The 22,037-nt window shown below is 46.7% G+C and overlaps 1 protein-coding gene across 11 annotated transcripts in view; it reads left to right on the forward strand.

Moving 5' to 3' along the window:
* Nucleotides 1–6,042: 6,042 nt before the first annotated feature.
* The window catches only part of KAT7 (lysine acetyltransferase 7), a 53,452-nt gene continuing 37,457 nt past the window's right edge, over nucleotides 6,043–22,037 (forward strand). For 7 of the 11 annotated variants that reach the window (XM_089674494.1, XM_089674496.1, XM_089674495.1 and 4 more), the window contains exons 1-2: nucleotides 6,066–6,173; nucleotides 14,735–14,882. In XM_089674494.1, the coding sequence (XP_089530620.1) occupies nucleotides 6,159–6,173; nucleotides 14,735–14,882 (163 nt within the window). In that variant the 5' untranslated portion in view covers nucleotides 6,066–6,158. Of the gene's footprint in view, nucleotides 6,174–11,122; nucleotides 11,169–11,264; nucleotides 11,356–14,678; nucleotides 14,883–22,037 lie in introns of those variants that run through there. The other 4 variants (XM_089674498.1, XM_089674499.1, XM_089674500.1 and 1 more) reach the window with 4 other exon arrangements.

Genomic DNA, 22,037 nt, shown 5'->3' on the forward strand with positions numbered 1-22,037 from the left:
GACGCACAGTGCTGGAAGCATCTTTTTAGCAAGATTTGGGCTACTCTACATTCCCCAGATTTCTCCAGAAGGGGGTGACGTCACCCTTGCCTGAGTGCTGCAGGTGGAAGTTGAGGAAAAGGTGAGTTTATTATCCTCTTTTCCTGTACAGTTGATTATTTTTAGCTTTAACTCAGTATTTTAGCAAGGGGGACATATTCAACCTCCTGCTGCCCATGTACCATAAAGAGGGTTGACACTAACATCCACATGTCGCACATATGAGCCCAAAAACAGCTGAGTTTTTTGTGCTTACTGTATGCTCCGAGCACAGTCACCGAACTGGCATAGACTTTTCTTGGTCTCTTGTCATGATCGGGAGTCTGTGGGATGGGATTCCAATCATGTGACCACTGAGATAACCTATCACAGTGGTCATGTAATTGGGAAGTCCATCTCAGCCTCTAGGTATAAAGACCTACTTAAAGGAGTGCCAGGATTCGGGGGGGGGGGGGGGGAAGGGGTTAAAGGAGATATCTAATTTTTTTTTTTAACTTTTATTTAAAAGATGTACGGTCAAAGCATTGTTTGCCATACTTCTCTTGCCCGCTATACACTGACAGAGAAGAGCAACTCCAGGCTATGAAGGGATCCCAACAATATTGTCAGGATTCACCCAGTTGCCTGAATGCCAGCTGGCTCTGCCACAGCACCTTTAGCCATACTTCTCTTGCTGGCTATACCCTGAAGGAGCAGAACTGCTCCAGGATCTGGAAGGGTCCCGACAGTATTGTCAAGATTCACCCAGTTGCCTGAATGACAGAGCATTTTTGGCCATAATTCTCTCACTTACTATATACTGACAAAGTAGTGCCGCTCTAGGCTCTGGAAGGATCCTGACAATATCGTCAGGACTCACTCAGTTGCCTGAATGACAGCTAGCTCTGCCAAAACATTTTTGGCCATACTTCTCTTGCCCACTATACACTGATGGAGGAGACCACTCCAGGCTCTGGAAGGATCCCGACAATATCATCGGGATTCACCCAGTTGCCTGAATGACAGCTAGCCCTTCCAAAGCATTTTTGGCCACACTTCTCTTGCCCGCTATACACTGATGGAGCAGAGCCACTCCAGGCTCTAGAAGGATCCCGATAATATTGTTAGTATTTACCCAGTTGCCCGAATGACAGCTAGCCCTTCCAAAGCATTTTTGGCCACACTTCTCTTGCCCGCTATACAATGACAGAGCAAAGCCACTCCCGGCTCTAGAAGGATCCCAACAACATTGTCAGGATTCACCCAGTTGCCTGAATAACAGCTAGCTCTGCCAAAGCATTTTTGGCTATACTTCTCTTGGCCACTATACACTGACAGAGCAGAGCCGCTCCAGGCTCTGGAAAAAACCCAACAATATTGTCAGGTATAACCCAAATGCCTGAATGACAGCTAGCCATTCCAAAGCATTTTTGTCCACATTTCTCTTGCCCGCACTGACAGAGCAGAGCAGCTCCAGGTTCTAGAAGGATCCCGACAATATCGTCAAGATTTACCCAGTTCGGGAATGACAGCTAGCACTTGGCTTCTCAGCCAGCTCTCGCTGGCTCTCGCCAGCCCCATTCCCAGCCCAGTGCTCCAGTCATCGCTGGAGGAGCAGAGTGGAGAGTGGTAACTGAAAATCAGCACTGTTTGCTTCAAGCAGCCATGCGATTGCTCAGTTCTGGATCTTAGAGCCACCATGGGACATCACAGCAATGTTGCAGCATAGAGGTGAGCATGCATGTTTATTTTTTTTTTTTAAGTCTCAAACTTCTTTAATCCTGAAGGGAAACAATTGCATACAGCACTGATCCATGGCTTTGTTGAGGATTACAAGCCTTCCTTTTTCAGTCTGCAGTTCCACCCCATTCTTAAACCCAATTTATGGGCGTTCCTGTGAGGGAAGGTAGAGGCAGCACTGAGCCCCTAACATAACTGTTCTCTTACTATTATGAATGAAAGATCACTGCTTAGCAACAGCAGAATGGGTTCTAACGGGACCAATTTCTACATGCGCCTTGCCCCCTAAAGGATTGTATAGGCCTTGGGTAATTATTATTAGGCCCCTGTTTGATCCACAGTTCCATGGTGCTGCACATGTGATCAGTTATGACATCAGCCATTTGATGGATTGACAGTTCAGTTGAGAGCACAAGCAGCTGTGACATTTACCATTCATGGCTTGCCTCTGATATCATTGTCCTTGGAAACTGCTAAAGCCCGGTTTAAAAAAAAAGAAAATTCTATTCAAATACGTCTTCTTAAAGGTTACTTTCTAGACATTCCGTGATTGATAACTGTCACAGTTGCTTTCGCTGTCAACCAAACTGTCAAGCCATGACATGGCTGGTGTTGCTAGGAAGTTGCTAAGAGGCTAGGCTGTAACTGTTTGCCTCCATCATCGCAGGAGTGAGCTCTTTCTGTTCAAACCCCTTCATGTGCATTTTCTTTCCTCTGAAGTAGATCTGAGCTCAGCGTTTGAAAGATTATTGCTGTGATGGTAGAGGTGAACAGTAACAGCTGGAAGTCTCTTAGCAACTTCCTAGCAACACCTAGCCTGCACCATCAAAGAAACTAGCTCTTTCTATTGTTCAAATGCTCTCACATGCGCTTTCTCTCCCCTGATGAGGTAGTTCTGAGCTCAGCATTTGAGAGCTCACTCCTGTGATGATGGAGGTTAACAGTAGCAGCTGGGAGTCTCTTAGCAACCTCCTAGCAACACCTAGCTTCCACTATCACAGAAACAAGCTCTTTCTATGGTTCAAACCCCCTCCCATGCTCTTTTTCTCTCCTGATACAGTAGCTCTGAGCTCAGCATTTGAGCGCTCACTCCTGTGATGGTGGAGGTGAACAATAACAGCTGGGAGTCTTTTGGCAACTTCCTAGCAACACCTAGCCTCCACCATCACAGGAGCGAGCTCTTTCTATGGTTTAAACCCCCTCACATGGTCTCTCTCTCCCCTGATGCAGTAGCTCTGAGCTCAGCATTTGAGAGCTCACTCCTGTGATGGTGGAGGTGAACAGTAACAGCTGGGAATCTCTTAGCAACTTCCTAGCAACACCTAGCCTGCACCATCAAAGAAACTAGCTTTTTCTATGGTTCAAACCCCCTCACATGCTCTTTCTCTCCCCTGATGCAGTAGTTCTGAGCTCAGCATTTGAGAGCTCACTCTTGTGATGATGCATGTGAACAGTAACAGTTGAGAATCTCTTAGCAACTTCCTAGGAACACCTAGCCTCCACCATCACAGGAGTGAGCGCTTAAATGGTGAGCTCACAGCTACAGCATCAGGGGAGAGAAAGAGCATGTGAGGGAGTTTGAAGCAGAGAAAGAGCTTGCTCTTATGATGGTGGAAGCTAGGTGTTGCTAGGATGTTACTAAGAGACTCCCAACTGTTACTGTTCACCTCCACCATCACGAGCAAGCACTTTCTGTGATTCAAACCCCCTCACATGCTCTTTCTTTCCCCTGATGCAGTTGCTCTGAGCTCCGCATTTGAGAGCTCATTGCTGTGATGGTGGAGGTAAAGAGTAACAACTAGGAATCTCTTAGCAACACCTAGCCTCCACCATCACAGGAACAAGCTCTTTCTTTGGTTCAAACCCCCTCACATGCTCTTTGTCTTCCCTGATGCAGCAGCTCTGAACTCAGCATTTGAGAACTTACTCCTGTGATGGTGGAGGTGAACAGTAACAGCTAGGAGTCTCTTAGCAACTTCCTAGAAACACTCAGCCTCCATCACAGGAATGAGTTCAAACGCTGAGCTACAGCATCAAGGGAGAGAAAGAGCATGTGAAGGGGTTTGAACCAGAGAAAGATCTCGCTCCTGTGATGGTGGAGGTGAACAGTATCAGCTAGGCATCTCTTAGCAACATCCTAGCAACAAGGTGGGACAGAGTTATGCCATCTCTGGGAGTTTTCCAGTCAGGCTTCCTGAGGTACATAAATGGTCTACACCAGGGGTGGACTGATAACTCATGGGGCCCTCGGGCAATAGGGTATTATGGGGCCCCTGTGTCCTTGCCAAAACTCAAAAAAGCCTATGAAAAAGGTACCAGGGGCATCTTATGGGGCCCTCTACTGACCCCGGGCCCTCCGGCAGTGCCTGAGTTTCCAAATGGTCAGTCTGCCCCTGGTCTACTCCTATAGCAAGGGCATTATTCAGCTTTAGTCAGAGCTGCACAGTTTGTATCTACAGATGCCCCTTATCTGCAGAGGCAGTTTTTTGGTAAAGGTGAACTAACCCTTTAGGTACAGTGATCCTTTTTTTTAACCTCTGGCTGGCCAAGTAACGCATACGCTATATTGCCAAAAGTATTGATTGGCCGGCCTTTACACGCACATGAACTTTATTGGCATCCCAGTCTTAGTCCGTAGGGTTCAATATTGAGTTGGCCCCGCCCTTTGCAGCTATAACAGCTTCAACTCTTCTGGGAAGGCCGTCCACAAGGTTTAGGAGGGTGTCTATGGGAAGGTTGGACCATTCTTCCAGAAGTACATTTGTGATGTCAGGCACTGATGTCGGGGGAGGAGGCCTGGCTCACAGTCTCCGCTCTAATTCATCCCAAAGGTGTTCTATGGGGTTGAGGTCAGGACTCTGTGCAGGCCAGTCAAGTTCCTCCACCCCAAACTGGCTCCTCCATGTCTTTATGGACCTTGCTTTGTGCACTGGTGCGCAGTCATGTTGGAACAGGAAGGGGCCATCCCCAAACTCTTCCCACAAAGTTGGGAGCATGAAATTGTCCAAATTGTCACCTTAAGAGTTCCCTTTACTGGAACTAGGGGACCAAGTCCAACCTCTGAAAGACAACCCCACACCATAATCCCCCCTCCACCAAACTTTACACTTGGCACAATGCATTCAGGCAAGTACTGTCCTCCTGGAAACCGCCAAACCCAGACATGTCCATCGGATTGCCAAACAGAGAAGCGTGATTGGTCACTCCAGAGAACACGTCTCCAGTGCTCTAGAGTCCAGTGGCGGCGTGCTTTACACCACGGCATCCGATGCTTTGCATTGCACTTGGTGATGTAAGGTTTGGATGCAGCTGCTCGGCCATGGAAACCCATTCCATGAAGCTCTCTACACACTGTTGTTGTGCTAATCTGAAGGCCACATGAAGTTTGAAGGTCTTTACCTATTGACTCTGCAGACAGTTGGCATCTTCTGCGCACTGTGCGCTTCAGCATGCGCTGACCCCGCTCTGTCATGTGACGTGGCCTACCACTTGGTGGCTGAGTTGGTGTTGTTCCCAGTTGCTTCCACTTTGTTATAATCCCACTAACAGTGGAGCGTGGAATATTTAGTAGCCAGGAAATGTCACGGATGGACTTATTGCACAGGTGACAACCTATCACGGGACCACGCTTGGAGTCACTGAGCTCCTGAGAGCGACCCATTCTTTCACCAATGTTTGTAGAAGCAGTCTGAATGCCTAGGTGATGATTGTATACACCTGTGTCCATGGAGGGGATTGGAACATCTGAATCACATGATGTGGAGGGCTGACCCAATACTTTTGGCAAAATACTGTATGTGTGGCAGTAAGGAGGGTGCACTGTAACACCCCCACATGCGGTTTCTGTGCTGAATGCGCTCCTAGCCTAAGGAATGATTGGGATCAGGCGGGAGCGGCTCCTGATCACATGACCAGTGTGACAACCTGTCTAGTGGTCACGTGACCAAGCAATGCTTCCTGGGTGTAAAGACCCCATTTGAAAGGGTTGAACTAACCCTGATATATATGTATATTACTTTATCTTTGGTTTGAATAAACAGGCAATGGTTTGGCTCCATGTACAGGTGTGAGGGGGATATATGGAAGTTTTATGGCCGGGTTTCTGTGGTACATGTGTGTGGACAGCCTTGGCCTGGTGTCAGCGGCCATTCCTCAGTGGTTCTAATAGGTGACATTGGTGTGGAAGGCCATTGCCCATCCCCTCCCCCTTCTTCCAGTCACAGCTTCTCCTCCCGCCAAAGCCAAACAGGAGGGGGCGGGGTGACGTGCGACTAGAGGGGGCGGGTTGGCGCATGCGCACTAGTCTCCCGTTACCCGGGGACGGCGCCGGACGGATTCCCGTGCTGAGTCAGCCCCGCGGCCGGGAAGAAGAGCTCAACGGAAAGCGGGAGGGCAGAGCGATGCCCCGGAGGAAGGTAAGTGAGGGGAGGCAGACGGAACAGGGGCGGCTATGGCGGCTCGCGGTGCAGGAGGCGTGTATGGCTGGCCCTGTCCGCCAGGAAGCGGTGACCGTCCACCACAGACCCGGGTCCTCCGAGAGCGGGCTGCCCTCCGCGTTATCGCGCAGCACAGCCGCGGACGGGAGGGACGCAGTGTATGCAGGCCTGTGTATCGGTTAGCTCGTGATACTAGCCTATTGGGCCGCTGGTTCTCTAGGCTGCGCGGCCATTGGTGCCGGGCCCGGCGGTGTTCGCGCTGATAGGCTGCACGTGTTGTCATTCACAGCTGGCGCCTTGTGTGTGGTTGCACTCTCATTGATGGGCAACAAGAGGCATGAGCCACGCCCCTCTTCTTCGATTGGCCGCTTCGTTAGTTCGGTGGTTGTTCATTAGGCGGCGTCCTTGTACATCAGCGGCATGGCTGGGTCTGATTGGTAGTGAGCTGCACCAGGTAATAGTTGCGCCAATAGGATCTCACAGAGGCGTGGCAATAACAAACGGATTGTAGAAGTATCAGATGTCACATGGGGCCGGTGTACAAAGAGTGCAGCTCTGGGCACAGGGCAGAAGTGGTCACGTGTCATCTTCTGCAGGGTTCCAGGACTGTGATTGGCAGCTCCATACCTGTTCATGCTGTACCAGTCCCTGGAAATATCAGGCCATGCACGTGTCATGCAATGAGACCGGCTCTTCTGATCTCAATGGTGCCTATGTGGGGTGGGGATTGGATCTGCTGGGATATGCAGGTGACCAGGCTGGTTACTTCTTATTGGTTACTTCTGGCGTGATCACAATCAGTTTTTAAAGTTTGCTTACATCACTTGTCTCCAGGATTTGTAATCCCCCTCTCTTCTCTGTTGGTGCTTCCAGGATGGATCAGATGGATTCTGATCAGCGCTGTCCATGTGAAATTGACCAATCAGGAACCATCTGATCCATCCTGGCAGCACTGACGGAGAAGAGCAGTCGGATCGCTGGAGCAGCTGTGTGGGTGGCGACAGCTTGGCAACTCCTGCAGTAAGTACAGCGGGAACCTGGGATGGGGGGAGGGTGTCCGTTGTTCATCGTTACATTTTATTGAAAGGTGAACTAAAAGGGGTTTTACTGGCTGAATATTTTTTTTTTCACTTTCATGTATTCTATGCACAAAGGTAAAAAACCTTTACACTCTGTTCACATAAAGGCATTTTAAATCGCAGGTGAAATAGCCGCGATTCTGCCTGCGATTTCAAAATGCGCATCAGGTACCCATTCTTTCAAGGGCACACAGGGCAAATCTGCTGTGATTGGCGCACGTCGCCCAAAAGAAGTTCTGGAACTTCTTTTGGGCGATTTGTTGGGTGACAGTCGCAGGAGAATCGCCCTGTGTTTTTAGGGGTCATTGGAATGAATTGCACCTGAACAAGCTGATGTGTGATTTGACGTTTTAACCGAAGGGCCCCAATTCTTCCCACCCCCTTAGCCCCAGTTCACATATCTGCGGTCATGAGGGCCACGTTTTGCGTGGGCACGAGAGCCCATTCATTTGAATGAACTCCCATGCCTGTGACACACAGGGAAGAAGTCCCTGCACTTCTTCTGAAAACGCAGCCCGCTTGAAGCCTCAGTTCCCAGTACAGTTGCGTTTTCAAGTGTGGGCGGCGTGCCATTAGAACTAATGGCACCTCCCCGCGGGTTCGCATTCCTCTGTGCAGGTGGTCGGCTGCACAGATTTTCATGCGGATCCGCAGCGGCACCACCCGCACAGATGTGAACCAAGCCTTAAGGGGTTTAGGCTCATGTGGCTACCGTGATTGGTTGTCACATGATTGGAAATGTCCCAATCGCAAGTAGTGATTGGGACCTTTCAGTGACGCATCAGTAAATGTGCAGGGTGCATGATCTTGGCACATTTTTGTCTACTTTTGATACGTAAATATACAGCCGCTTGGCGTCAAGGCTGAGCCACCGAGAGGCCGCGATTCCAATTCAAAATGCCTCTATGTGAACAGAGCCTTAGTGTGCAGCTTCCCTCACTACCCCCCTAACCCCCGGTTCACATCTATATGGGTGATGCTGCTGCGGATCCACACCAAAATCCGTGCAGCCGCACCACCTTCACAGAGAATTGCGGACCCGCGGGTGGGTGCCATTAGTTCTAATGGCATGCCGTCCACACTGGGAAACGCAACCGTACTGGGAACCGAGGTTCCCGTGCGGACTGCGTTTTCCAAAGTAGTGCAGGGTTTTCTTCCCTGCGTGGCACAGGAGTCCATTCAAGTGAATGGGCTCCCTGGCCCGTGCAACACGCGGCCTGCGCGGCGCATAGGTGCGAATCTAGGGTATTGCTTACCTGAGCGATCTTCGATCATCATCCAGCCGCTGTGCACAAGAGCCGAGGCTCTCCAGGGCCTCCCTCTCTTCATTGGCTGAGACACAGCAGTGGGAGCCTTTGGCTTCTGTTGCTGTCAATCACCGTCAGTGACAAGGGGGCAGGACTTGGCTATGCACCATAAACACACATGTGGCCCGGGAGCGAGCAGGCACGTGTGCCCCCAGGGCAAGCAGCTTGCTTTGGGGGTACTTGGCAAGTGGGAAGGACCAGAAGCATCATTGGGAGACTCGAGAAGGAGGCTCGGAGCTGCTGTGGGCAAGACCATTGAACAGAGCAGGGAAGAATAATGTGTTTTTTTATTTTAAAGAAAAAGTTCAAGCCTTTAGAACCACTAAAGTTTCAATATTTAAAGTGGATTGATTTGGTCGAGTTTGTGTTGAAGAATATTTTTTGACATGAGAGAGGCAGTAACTGCACATCTCTCCCCCCTACATTTTTCTTTGGTTTACATATTCACACGCTCAGCAAAGCCAGCATGGCTGTGTAGTGACACCCGGATCTGCGACACCATGATCGGGAGATGGCCGTCTCTTCCAGGTTCTTGCAGTTGGCCTCCAGATGATGTCCGTGAGGTCCTACATCGGAGGGCAGAGTGCAAGAACCAAGATGACAGAGCTGCCCCCTCGATGATGCTCCATTGCCTGGGATGCGTGGTGTAAGTATTTCTGGAGGCTGCAGGCAAGAATGCAGGGATGTGTTCACCCCCCCCCCCCCCCAACTCCTCAAAAAAGCAATATAAAAAACTTGCAATTGTGAGAATGGTGGGGGAGGATGGGGGATAGCTTGTTGGAAGTGCGAGATGATCTGTTTTAAAAGATAAGGTCACCTTTTTTTAATATGACATTAAAGCAGAGCTCCACTCAAAAGGGGAAGTTACGCTTTAAGCCTTTGTGCCCTGCTCCCCATTAAGGATTGGCACCTTTGGGGAGTGGGTACCTGAATTTGGCAGATACCCACTCCCACATCCGCTGCGATTGCTTTGGCGATCAGAAGCAGAAGTTGTGCTCTCTCCCCGTACTCTTCTGGGACACATGACACTACGGGGCCATTCACAAAGCGCAGCGTTTCTCGCGCATGCGCAGCGGGCACCCAGCTGTGAAGCCAGAAGCTGTCACAGCCGGGTGTCCGCACTGCAGATGTCAGCGCCAGGGAGAGAAGACGGCCGGTGAAACCAGTGGTGGTGAGGACACCGTTGGACCGTGGGACAGGTAAGTGTCTGTATTTTAAAAGTCAGCAGATACAGTTTTTGTACCTGCTGACTTTTTTTTTTTCAGCTGGAACTCCGCTTTAAAATGTTACTCTGGAGTCGTCCCCCACCCCCTGTGACAGTGGGTAGAGCTGCTTTTTTTTTTTTTTTTTTTTTTTTTTTTAGAAACGTGCTGGGCAGTCTTTTTGCTTGAATAGTAGAATTAGGCATCAAGAGGATCTTCAACAGTTTACTGGGTGGTGTGTTGAGTATATTTCAGATACTCGCCCACCCAGAGGATCCAGCGTTGTCCCACTGAGATCTACTCGTCTTCTGCCACCACTCGGCCTAGCGCCATGTTGTCGCTTATGATGTCTGAAAGGCCCTTTGGCTTTTCTGAGTTCAGATGGCGCACCTCCCAATGATGCTGCGCTGGGCACCATCCCTCCTCTCTTGTGATTGAAGGGCTTGACCCCCTGGGATATGTGACGTGCATATCCCAGGAGGCAAAGGGAGCACAGTGCATGTCATCTGCCTAGGCAAATGGCATGCATGGGGAGACTGGCTGCACTTTTCTTTTTTTGAGGGGGGGGGGGGGGGAGTTATAGCTAATCATGTAGAAGAGGGGTGGAGAGGAGAGAGGTACCTATAGATCTGCTGTAAGGAGGTTCAGGTAGGTGTGTATAGCTAAAAAGAGGAACTTCACTTTTTATATGTGTCTGATACTTGATTCTGTACTTTGGATCCAAACACTATCCAGGGGGAGAAGTAAGTATATGCTGCTGGGGATTGGGGGGGCTAAAGCAAACCTATTTCTTTGTCCCTTGTTATCAGACAGGACAGGACTAAATGGAAATCTCCCCAATGATTCTTGCCTATTGTCACCAGAACTACTGACCCCTTTGGAAGCTATTACTTCTACTCCTGTTGTAGGGACATCTGTGAACATTTGGCTTTTGACTGTCTCTGGATTACTGTGGTCATTGTGATAGTAAGAGTAGATCTCCTTATCCATCCAGCCAGCAGTGTTGATATTCCCAACACTAAAAAGAAAAACAAGGTTTTGGTTGGAGTTCTACTTTAAAAAAAAAACCTGCAGTAGCAAGACTCCCAGGTAAAGTAGGAACAAAGCATTTCCAAAAGGTCTGTCTTAGCCTGGATTCCCATAATGGAGAAGATTAGAACCTACGGGATGATGTAGCCTACCAGTGGCCACTCATGGTTTTGGGTTCATTGACATTTCAGATTTGTGTAATTGAGCGGATGTATGAAATTTTAGCTCAGTTTTAGTCAGTGTGTATTATTTTTTTTGTCACCGTACATACCTGGTTACTAATTATTTTATTGTTCCTCATAAATATTTAGGAGCCAGAAGGTGTTGCAAGGATATAGAGATGCAGGTCTGATTCATGTAAGTGGAAGTGCATCTTGTACAGTTTCAGGCATTTTGTTAGCATACTATAGTAAGGTTACAAGGTCAGTTTTGATGTTAGAAAAATGAAATGTTTTGTTACAGGAGTTTACTGTTGAGAAATGGGTACCAGACCCATAGTATGAGCAGCGGAACCAGGGTAAATGGCTAAATACACTTTCTACAGGTAGGCTGTTTTAAGCAAAATGTAGAGGATGTCATTTCTGGATTTGATTTTTGCTAGTTATAACTTTTGCATAGCTAGTCTTGTGTTTTACACAGATCTGCTCTGTATAACCAGGCAGACGACATACCGTATTTTTCGTTCCATAAGACGCACCTGACCAAATAGACGCATCTAGGTTTTAGAGGAGGAAAACAAGAAAAAAAAACCAATGCACTGCAGACACGTTACAGGGGAGGACCAGAGACAGCGGACGCGGCACAGGGGAGGACCAGAGACAGCGGACGCGGCACAGGGGAGGACCAGAGACAGCGGACGCGGCACAGGGGAGGACCAGAGACAGCGGACGCGGCACAGGGGAGGACCAGAGACAGCGGACGCGGCACAGGGGAGGACCAGTGACTCAGACCTTTGGGGAGTGGGTACCCCAATTTGACAGTTACCCGCTCCCACTGTGATCGTCTCTTCCCGAAGTCTTCTGGGACACGTGACAGGTCCCAGAAGACTATGGGGCCATTCACAAAGTGCAGCGTTTCTTGCACATGCGCAGTGGGCACCAGGCTATGAAGCCGCAAGCTGTCACAGCAAGGTGCCCACACTAAAGATGATGATACCGCTAGACCAAGGATCAGGTTCTGTTGCACAGTAGAGCCGAGCGGCCACCCCGGTATTCTAACACAGTGGCACTGGGGGGGGGGGGGGGGGAATACCGGGCCAGCTGCTCCATAAGATGCACAGAAGTTCCCCCCATTTTTTTTGGGGTGGGGGTGGGGGGAGTGCATCTTATGGAGTGAAAAATATAGTACTTTCTGTGTGTTTTGGATTCAGACAAAAATACACTGAAGCGCATGTAGTGTGAAGGGGCCCTAAACGTACGTACTGCTGGGTGCACCGCCTAGCCTCCGCAGTTGTTACTGTGAGCGTGACAAGCTGCTGGCAGTAGGGCTGGAAGGTGGGCCTGTGCCCTCCTGCCACACTTACACACCGAGCCTCATGTACTGAGGATAAACACCCAGTGTGCATATAGGGCCTTAATCACAGGCTTGGCTGTACAGAGTTGCTGAATTTAAATTGCGTATTTAGCTGTTTATATGGAGTTCTGCTTACAATCATGCCTCCTTGTACTCTAAAATCCATCCAGTATTGCTGGTGCCTTCATTGCTGCCTGGCCTCTGTTAAATTTACTGACAACACAAGTAACAAATACATTTGGTGTAGCCAGCTGTAGTGATGTGGGCTGCCTTTTGGAAGTGTCTACATTTCTGTGGCTTTACAATGAGATTGAAGTTAGTAGGAGAGGTAAGTTTCTTAGAAAAGGTCTACTCTAAGACTTGAGATAGTTACAGGACCTGTGGTGTGATTTTTCCTAAGGCCGAGTTCATAAAGGCTTCAGCGTGTAAGTGCTAGTCTGAGGAATGGTGTGTACAACAAGTCTTTCAAAACTTTCAGCAAGCTTTGGACTGCTTTCTAGAGGTCTTCTTAGCACTCTTCAGCTCCATCCTGGCAGTATTGAACATCTATTTAGATTTACGATTGCTGGCTTTCCCTTAAACAAAGCTGAGACTTAAAGTAGAACTCCACTCTCTCAATTAACATTGACTATTCTGAATCCTCAGGCTGCTAGTGTTAGTAAATAGGAAATGATCATATTTACTTGTTTTAAACTGTTTTTTACATTTCTTCAGTTACTTTCTGGTTTCCATGCCTAGGCAAATGATGTCATACATCCCAGGAGTCTTCGGGAGGGCTTTTCTCAGCTAAGCACACCTATCTGCATACCTGAGCTAAGGGCAGATGGATTCTAGAAAAGAATTGCTAAATGACTCATCTGCTCTTACTTAGGTTGGCCATGGCCAGAAATGCTAGAGGGTGTGCCAGGGAGAAGTGAGTGCTGAAGTGTGGAATGGGGTAAATGCTACACTTTATTCCTGTACCCCCGATCTTAAAGCTGAATTCCAGGTATGGATTTTATAGCATGTTACAGTATGTATACATTTGTTATGCCTGAGGGACTGCTGTCTTCCTGGTCCTGTGCTGAGCAGCTGCTCTGCTGTACACTGACAGCAGGCGGTCGCTTCCTAGACTTGGCAAGAACTCTATTCTTAACCCCTTCACGCTGGTGCCTCCCGGCCCTTTAAGCGTTTCAGAAGCCGGGAGGCGATGCAGGGTTTAGGGTCATGTGACCGCTGTGGCGCATCCAATCAGACAATGTCTTGCATGCATTGAGGAAAAATGTAAGGTGTCCTGTGAATGGCATCTGTGCTGAACTAGCAACCCCCTGTGTTCACCATCTAGCAGGGTAGCCACTCGGCACAGAACTAAAGCTTCCACATCGGTCCCTCAGGTATGGCATATGTATACCTACATTGGTCCATGCTGGACTAGTGTAACTATGCTATAAAACCTACCTGGAGTTCAGCTTTCAGTGTTTGACCCTTGATGATGTAAGAGGGGTTTTGGGAACTGCAAGGGCAAATCTTGAGCAATTCCTGCAGTTCAGCTTTTAAAGGATGAGTTCACCTTTTTAGACAAAAATAATAAATGCACTTTTTTTTTTTCTTGTTTTTTGCAGGTAAAAAAACCATGCATTTATTTTGTCTACAGGAGCCTGGAAAGCATTGCACCAGCGATCAGATCACTAATGCCATGCAGGTCTCCTGCAGACCTGTCAGATTATCTGCTTGCCGTATGGGGTGTATGGCCAAGCAGATATTCTGACAAGAAGCTTCAATGAACTACTACGGCGCTCCACAATGGCGTGGTAATTCTTTGAAAACTGCAAACCCAGAGCCGCTAAGGCTGCCAGGACTTGCAGCTCATTCATGCATGGAAGTCCGTGAATGAATGATGCTGCCGTGTGTGGCCATGCTGTTTTCAAATATGACAGATCGTACGGGAGACTTTTCTCCATACTATCTGTCAGAGGGAAGGGGGTGGCTGCGGCTATGGGAACATGTTACATGTTCCACTCTTTTTAAGGTGGAACGTGTAACATGTTCCCAAAGGTGAACTTCTCCTTTTAGGAAAGCTGCTGGAAACTTGCTGAAACTTTTGTAAGTGCTTGCTGTGCGCACCGGCTAGTGTTTACAAGCTGTTCTGTAGTATTGCTGAGGTGCAGTATGCACAGGAGAGAAAAATGTGCGTACATTTGAATTCCATGTTTAAATACATGAAATAAGATGCGTGAACGGTTTTCTTTGGAGTGGCTGTACAAGAACTAGATTTTGTATTTTGGTCCTCTTGATGAAGGGGTGGGTTTGCATTGCTTTGTGATGGGTTTTTTTTTTTTTTTTTTCTACTCATTAACTGGATGGGGTCACATTCAGTTCATTATAAGTAATGTGACTAGCAGTGGCATTCCTAATCTCAGCGTGTTCCATAGAGGAATGCTGGAAGCAGTTCGGACGGGACAGAAGATTCCGATTTCTCTACAGACATGGAGCACACAGACAGTTCTGAAAGCGATGGAAATTCCCGGGGACCTGCACGCATTACCAGATCCACTGCAAGGCTCAGCCAGAGCTCGCAAGGTAACATCCTCTCATCCTTACACATTATTCATTTTATAGGAAAGTAGATATGGTTTTGCTCTCAGGTGTTTGTGCGTAGTGGAAATAAAATATCATTTGTCATTTTTTTTATTTAACTGATGTAATTCCTGTTCTTGAATGTTTGATATATGTGGATATGTAGCGCCAAGTGAAGAGAAGCAGACGGGTATCTAGCATATGAAGTGATCAGCCTTACTGCTTAGGCAGCCATGTCAGGCCTAGATGCTGGGACAGTAAAGAATCAATTCCACTCAGTGGAGAGGGTGAGGTGAGTTTGTGTAAATAACACATCCTGCTGACATTTGTCAATGTTGTCAGGCTCTCTTTAAAGCGGAGTTCCACTCACTAGCTGCTGACAGCCACTCGCCTGTCCCACGATCCCGCATTGCCCCTGCCGCAGCCAGTTTCACTGGCTGTCCTGTTTTCCTGGCGCCGGCATCTTTAGTGTGGGCATCCGGCTGTGATAGCTTGCGGCTTCACAGCCGGGTGCCCATTGCGCATGTGCAAGAAGTGCTGCGCTTCCTGAATGGCCCTGTAGTGTTCTGGGACCTCTCGCGTGTCCCAGAAGACTACAAGGAGGGAGGGTAGGAGGACAACTTCTGCTTCCGATCACCTGGGCAACCGAAGTGGGAGCTGGTACCTGTCAAATTCAGGTACCCGTTTCACCCCCCCAAAGGTGCCAATCTTGAATGTGGAGCAGGGGACCAATCTTTAAAGCGGAACGTCCCCTTTTGGGTGGAACTCCGCTTTAATGTAGGAAGTTTCTCATATCCTTTTGGGTTTGACAAGTCATACATACAGAAACCCAGTCCTGTACTGGAAGTACCTTGTGCCAAGAAGCAAAATGATGGTGGTGATCACTGTTTCCCAAAGTTCCTATTATCTCGCTTAAGACACCCCCACCCCAACACACACGCCTTGACCTGTGCCTGAAGGAGCCTCGGCAGAAAAAAAAATGATCACGTTTCCTGCACCAGAAACTACTAATCTGACATTATGGATGTAATGCAACGCCATACATGGGTCAAATTTCAAGCAATTTCTTGTCCGAAAATTGAAAATGTTGTTTGCTCGGTAATCCGATGGCGCCATCAATTGTTTCGAAAATCGACTGACCAAGTCATAAATTTCACCCCATATAACAGGTGAAACTTCTGTTCCTTCCAGGTCACGGCTCATGCTCATATTCTTTTTGGAAAAATGATCATACGATTTGACCATCATTGAATCGAAGATAGTTTTTTCACGAATTTTCCAACATGCTCGATTGCCAAAGAGGATGAATCATGAAATTCGGCCAGTGCCATTGACCCACTAACAGAGCAAAAATCGGCCAATTGATTATTCTTAGGCCTGATTTTTGGACTAAAAATCGGTCGAATTTCGACCCATGTATGGCCAGCATAAGACTTTAGGCAATACTTGTGTTGGAGAGGTTTGTAAATGGAATTGTCCGCTGTACATTTTAGGTGCAGAATGGATACATTCATGTCCAATAAGCAGGAACTGGATTTGTTTTTCGTTCAGGAAGCCAAGGGAGCTTTTGCCTCCAATGAGGCTCATGAAATTTATCCAACATGGTCTTAAAGATTACATCTTATTAAGCATTGCCCTGAGTTTTAACTGTGTTCCTTGCTCCAGCAGGCTCCCTCCTGTGCTAGCGGCCCTTCTAAGCACCTTCTTTGAGAAGCTGTGGGCCATGGTTGCAGGCTTGGGCCTTATTCTAATGGGTGTACCTTTGCATACACCCGTGTGAAGGGGTGTTTTTTCTTTTTTCGCATTTGTATCTAATGGGATGCAGGGGCTGCATGGACACCGCTGCTAGTTGTAATTTGACAGCCGTGCGGGTGCACACTGTTTGCGTTCGGGGATTCATATCAAATTGGGATCAGCAGCTACTACATTCCAATAGACACAAATGGGACGGTCTGTACATGGATGCACGCAGCACCTGTGCATTTCGTTCGGGCAAAGATGGTCCTTCACACGGGTGTACGCATAGTTATGCCTGTGTGAATGGGGCCTGTCTTCCTTCCTTCCTTGCATATGATTTGGGGCCAACACGGCATTGGGCTTTAAATCAAACCTTTTGTCAAACTGAAGAAAAAAAAGAAGCCTGAAAAAGATTATAAATTCTTGAGTTTCCCGCTGACCATGCTACCAAAAACTGCTCCATTAAATAGAAATCCTTCTCTTCCTTTCTAATGTCTGTTGAGAAATCAACACTTCTGGGAGTGTCAGTCTCCTGTGTATCCCACCAGCTCTGTGAGTCCTTCCTCCATGTCACTACTTTGTCTTGAAGGGAGATGAAGATCAGCTGGAGAAACCAGTGGGGAGAATTTTTCATTTCGGTGACATGGTCACTTTTTTTTGCGAACGTGTCCAAAACCAGAACTTCTACCTTCATGAGTACACATTATTTCATACCTGAATACTCGTAGTCTCATGCCTGGAGCTGTGTTTTCATTATACATTTTAAATGGGGAGCTTGTCACTGATCTAAGCAGCTGATTGCTAGAAGCTGCCATTGTCTGACCAGCAAGTCGCTACTAGCTTCATTGACTTGTAGTGACGCTGACTGGATTTGAATTTTAGCATGAAGCCTCTGAGACAGTCAGTCAATCATGGGCTGGATCTTATAACCAATATTGAACTGTTAGACATATTCGACTTAGCATCTGGTCAATAACTTTTCCTATCTTACAATTTTCATTCCATTAGCCCTGGTTCATACCAGTGTGACTTGTCATGCGACTTGAGCATTTAATGTCGCATGACAGGTTGCACCCCATTAGCGGGAATGGAACTGTTCAAATTGGGGCGACTCAGGTTGCAGCAACTTTGAAAAAGGTTCCTGCACTATTTTTGTGCAACTTCATTGCAACTGTTAAAGCGGAGCTCCACCCAAAAGGGGGAAGTTCTGCTTTAAGGACTGCTCCCCATTAAGGATTGGCACCCTTGGGGAGCGGGTACCCGAATTTGACAGCTACCCGCTCCCACTTCCGGTCCGATCGCCTAGGCCAGGGGTAGGCAACCTGCGGTTCTCAAGCTGTTGCAGGACGACATGTTCCATCACGCCTCTGCAAGTCATAGCTATAACTGTCAGTTTTGTAATGTTGCAATGCCTCATGGGAAATGTAGTTCCACAACAGCTAGAGAGCCGCAGTTTGCCTACCCCTGGCCTAGGCGATCGGAAACGGAAGGTGTCCTCCCTCCCTGTTGTTTTTTTGGGACACGTGACAGGTCCCAGAAGACTACAGAACCATTCATGAAGTGCAGCGCTACTCGCGCATGCGCAGTGTGTACCCAGCTGTGAAGCCGCAAGCTATCACAGCCGGGTGCCCACACTGAAGATTTCGGCCTCCTGGAATACCGGACGGCCGGTGAAACGGGCTGCGGAGGGGACACCAAGGGACAGGTAAGTAGCTGTTTTTAAAAAGTCAGCAGCTACAGTTTTTGTAGCTGCTGACTTATTTTTTGACTGGTTGAGTGGAACTCCACTTTAAATGAAGTCACACAGAGCGTCAACAAGCCACAATGAAGTCACACTGAATAGTCCGCTTTGAAGTTGCACGAAGTAGAGTGATTTCAAAGCCGCACTGGTGTGAACCAGGGCTTAATCTACCCCAACCTAAACATGAGCGGGCCATGTTTGCCAATTCACTTTCAATCAGCAGTGTATGGGGGTTTACAGAATACTCTCCTCACCCACATCCTCTAATCTCCACTTAGTATTGTTGCCTCTTTGACATTTGTGTAGGCTGTAAGTCGGCCTCCGGTTGGTTCTGTAACTGTGCCTAGAAAGGTGTAACGAAGATGGGGAATATATTTTCAGCATGGCTGCCTACGTAGTTCTGCAGGCACAGTACGGCTTAGTTTACACAGAGGGTTCTTAGGGAGCAAGTGATATTACAGCCGATAGGAACGCTTTTAATTTCATTTAATATAGTCTGCTTAAAATGAATTGCATTCGTTTAGTTTAGCGAGTTCATGTTTGCTCATATTTTAGTTTTGGCTGAATATGTATTACCCTCATCTGGGGAATTTAGCTTTGAGCTGCCGTTCATTAGCAAATTAGCAAAGCAGCTTTCTTTGCCATCCAAACTGTACATGGACAAAGCAATTCGTTTTAATTAGCTCTTGTGCTTCATACTGTTGGCTTCTTAGAGGAGCAGCTCTTTAACCCTAATTAAATAAAGCAACCGTGTCTCTTTACTTCTGAAATTCAAGCTGTTCTTAACTTTCCTTTCGCTGGATCATCGCAATCCTTCTTTTGCTTTGGAGTGAGGAAACGCAGGGACTCTGCTCTGTAATGACTTTCTGGCTTTGGAACAATTCTTCAATGCCAGTGATCTGAATGAAAAATATTTCAGGTTTTCCTTTTGATATATACTAGATTAGACTCCCCTTCCTGGCCTAGTATAAAAAATGCCAATACGTGATATCTCTGGTATCTGTATATGTGTATTGCCAGCACCCAAAGGATTCTAATATAGTCACGTGATCAGTATGACTGACAGTTGCAGGGGACCACTTTTTTGCCACTATGGTAGAGACCTTCACAAGTATTTACCAATTTAACATTTCCACGCTATATAAATTCAAATATCACAAAAAGATAAATGGCACCAAAAAAGCAGCCAGCACAGTATCGCAGGTAACAATATATAAAACAGAAAAAGTACGGCGCTATAAAAAAAAAAAAAAGTTAAAAGTCCAATGATTTCCAGCAGAAATAAAGTCTCTCATGAAAAATGTAAATGAAAAAAAAAACAATCACTATGGGAGCCCACCATCACCTCAGAAAATACTGCCTCTTACCAGACTGAAATGACCCCACAATTAAGTGCGGGTCAAGAAAAGCGTAGTGCGGATATCAAATTAGGATGACAAACTCAGACACTTTTGACTTTGGAAGGATAAGCTGATTTCGAAGTGTTGGATCCTTCTCAATGGATTCCCAAATCAAGGCTTTAACTCCCAACCGATATTCCAGGTAATTTGAGGAGAATTCATTTTTTTTTATTTTTTTTTTAGGTCTACATCTGGCAGAAGACAAAATCATCCAAAAAGCAAAAGAATTCTCATAGTGTAGTATAATTAGGACTTATTGCCTTACAACGTAGTATTAAACCTTCATCAAAAGATGTCTGTATCTGGGAAATTGCCTGGAATATCGGTTGGCAGTTAATGCCTTGATTTGGGAATCCTTTGAGAGGGATCCAAAAGGCGTGTATCTACATCCAACGCTTGGAAATCCTCTTATCCTTTCAGAATCAAAAGTGTCTGAGTTTGTCATCCTAATTTGATATCCGCAATACGCTTTTCTTGACCCGCACTTAATTGTGGGGTCACTTCAGTCTGGTAAGAAGCAGTATTTTCTGAGGTGCTGGTGGACTCCCATAGTGATTTTTTTGAATTTATATTTTTCATGAGTTTTCTCCTGGAAATCATTGGACTTTTTCCTTTTTTTTATGTTTTTTATTTTAGTTTTATTTATAGCGCCATATTTTTTCTGCTTCACAAGTATTACCTGGATGCCTGAATATGAAACTCATTGAGCGGTACCAATATACCTGCTGTGTAGAGATCGGGCAAGGCTTAAAATGTACTGCTAATTGAAACGGTGCACCAACCTTGTGCATTACCTCAGTAAACTGATTTTATTTGAGAATTATACTCAAACAACATAGTAAAACAAGCATATAGGTCCTGCAACGGAACTTTAGGCGTGTAGAACCAGTGTGAATCACCTCACAAGGGCAGCCTCTTAAAGTAAGGATGATGCGTTTCGAAGAAGTTAAAATGTGTCTGAGGAATTGGAAATGCCAAGCTGCTACATTGTCTTGTGCCTGCAAGTGGGATAATCTTTCATAGAAGATTTCAGGTGTAGATGTTGTAAACCTAATTCAGCTTGGTCTAGTGTAACTATGCACAATACCATACATGACCAATACCCCTGGATGCTGGAAATCGCTGAAATAGGCACCACTATTCCAGTGATCTCCACTAGCTTCCAGGCTCTGTGCTGAGTGGCTATCCTGCTGCATTAAGAACACAGGAGGTCAGTTCAGCACCATTCTGAGAATGCTTTTGTATTCCTTTTTTTTTTTTTTTTTTTTTTTTTTTTTTAGGAATGCAGAGTGTCCTCCGATAGGACGAGGTGGGGTGGTGATGTCACACTCTCCATCTTGTCCATTCAGAACACTTTGCATTCATTCAGATCATAGGCAGCAGGGCCAGCTGCTCTACACGGCTGGAGCAATGTAGAAAATATTCATACCTGGAATTCATCTTTAAATCAGTAGCCTTGTCCTCACCTGCCATTCACCTGATAAATGTTAGATCCTCTACTGCCAACCGATTTCTGGATTCTGACAGCTGAATAACGGGGGCGAGACTTGACCTAAGCAGAAGTCGAGGTCCCCATGCACCACCATGGTCTGGGATCCATATATGGAGCTCACGGGGAAGCAGAGATCAATCTGAAGACTGATGGAGACTAGCACTGTGGGGTTTTTTTTTTTTTTGTTGAGATCAGGTTAGTTGGCAATAAATTTAACTTCCGTCCTACTAAAGTAGGATTTCCAGAAATACGAATGCAGTGGCACTTGGTGGTCTCTGCATTGACCTACAGGTTAGCTCTGTGTTTTGAAATGGACAATCCGAATACCCCACATTTCAGGTATTGGGTGTGTAAACTTTCAGGTTTGCTATGTATGGGTTGATCATCTAACAGTCTATAAACACGTGCCCAGAGAACCCCCAGAGGGACTTTAATGCAGCAATAGGATCATATATTATTATTGTTATTATTATTATTATTATTATACAGGATTTATATAGCACCAAACATTTGCGCAGCGCTTTACAACATGAAGGTAGACATTAGTTACAATACAAATTGGTACAATAGGAAACAGAGGGCCCGGCTCGTTTAGAGCTTACAATCTAGGAGCATATATTGAAAAAGACATTTGGTTCAAAACGATTATCAACTTTATTACATACAAAATTCCATTGTAAAGTTAAATACATGATTTCTAAAAAGAATATTGCTCTGACGGTGTTCTTACAAGAAAACGCTTAATAAAAAAATATGAAAGCACACAGTTTTTATTTTTCCCTTTTTCC

The sequence above is a fragment of the Staurois parvus genome, unplaced genomic scaffold, assembly GCF_062004578.1.
Source record: "Staurois parvus isolate SC_StPar_1 unplaced genomic scaffold, SC_StPar_1.0 ptg000151l, whole genome shotgun sequence".
In the NCBI taxonomy this organism is placed as follows: domain Eukaryota; kingdom Metazoa; phylum Chordata; class Amphibia; order Anura; family Ranidae; genus Staurois; species Staurois parvus.